The 1,639-nt window shown below is 44.5% G+C and overlaps 1 protein-coding gene across 1 annotated transcript in view; it reads right to left on the bottom strand.

Annotated features, from left to right (window-relative positions):
• Positions 1-837: 837 nt before the first annotated feature.
• The window catches only part of T265_09527 (hypothetical protein), a gene marked incomplete at both ends in the record, with an annotated part of 31,688 nt that continues 30,886 nt past the window's right edge, over positions 838-1,639 (bottom strand). Inside the window, one exon of the mRNA XM_009175624.1 lies at positions 838-1,376. Coding sequence (XP_009173888.1) covers positions 1,060-1,376 — 317 coding nt within the window. The remainder of the gene's footprint in view (positions 1,377-1,639) is intronic.

A 1,639-nucleotide genomic window follows, 5' to 3' on the forward strand; every position in this document is an offset into this window, starting at 1 on the left:
CTGCTCCATCAGAGGCAAACTTTGGCTACATTTCAATCAACGTACAGAGGTCGAATCATGAGACCCATGGCAGCCGTTTTGACCGGTACTGCCACAATTAGCTTCGATGGAGTTTTACTAGCTCTTCTGATAATAAAAAGCTTATCTTCGCGAGAATGACTGGACGAATAACTCTATACTACACTCGTTTCGCAATCATGAGTTGTAATTCCGGAATACGGCAAAAGTGAGGGAACCAAACTAATCCTTCCATATTTCAACGGAGATCGTAACCCGGGAATGAAAGTTGATTATGCTGAAGATAAATCTATTAAAATTCCTAAATCCTATTACACTAGCAAACTCAGAGAAGGAATAGCATTCGCCCAATTAGCAAAACATCCATCTGGAAAGTCACCACTCGGCGAGCCAGTCTACACGGGTGGCCACATGATGTGCGTTCCGTGGTTGAGGAATGAGCGGCGTTATATCCTCTCTAAGTACGAATTGATCGCAACACTGAGTAACCGCTTGTTGCCAAATTGTTGAGTTGAGACTATTAGCTGTTACGTCGCTGATTCTAAATCATCCACTGGAGTTTCGTCAAATGCGCACTGCTGCCGAATCCCAACAGAAATAAAACAGCTATACACTGCTTCTCCGCTTTTTAGTATAGATTGGTCTCACTGACAGAACGAATGGTCCACTCAAGTGTCGGAGAATACCAAAACGATATGTACTACCATCGTGTTCGACGAAAATCGCATTTTGTTCACTAGAGCAACCCTGGGAACCGAAATTCAAATAACCAAAAGTAGGCAACTATGAATGATATACAGACAAAGCAAAATTATAAACTGCACTCTAGCAAATGCACAGGAGTATGAAATGGCTGAGGCGCTTCGCTTGTGACATTAGCGAGACTACTGACAGAAATGAGAAACACAAGTGAATTAATAGAATGAAAAAATAAAGTGGAAATAAATACGTGGTCGGTGGGCGGAAACGATTGGTTGATTGATTGGTTGAAAGACCTGGTGTACAGCTAGCATGAGGAGTAGCAGGTGGGACGGTTCATGATTAGTATAGATCGGGGCACCGTGACCAATCGCGTAACCAGTAAGATCCTGTAAATAACCAGTCTTCCTGTTTCGTCACTTCACTGATACCCAGCGTGAACCAGACGGGCCCAACGACCGGCTGGTCATGAATGGGAACGTTAAACGTACTACCTGAAACGGCGGACAAACTAAGTCCTCCATCTACTGTCCGCACGAATGAATTCGACGACGTGCCGCGAGTGGCAGTGGAACCTGGATTCTTGACACTGTTCTCAGCAGCCTTGCGTACACGGCGCTGCTTCTGCTCAAGACGTTCTTTTTCAGAAGCGGCAACCTCTACAAGGAAGGATACAAAATTGGTTAGCATTGAACAAGCTGGATAAACCACACTAGATTCGAAGTATTGGTGAGCACGAAATCACCTCTATAGGGTTTTTGACCTTGTCGCCATAGATGACGCAACAGAACGAGAATGGATAAAATAAATCAGTACCGAGAAAGTCCCTCTCAGTCTATCCTTGCTTTATTTTCCTTAACTAGGTTTCTGAGGCGGTCGGTGGGAGTACACGTTTCCCAATGTGCACTAGGGATGACGATGA

Source organism: Opisthorchis viverrini (assembly GCF_000715545.1).
Source record: "Opisthorchis viverrini unplaced genomic scaffold opera_v5_285, whole genome shotgun sequence".
In the NCBI taxonomy this organism is placed as follows: domain Eukaryota; kingdom Metazoa; phylum Platyhelminthes; class Trematoda; order Opisthorchiida; family Opisthorchiidae; genus Opisthorchis; species Opisthorchis viverrini.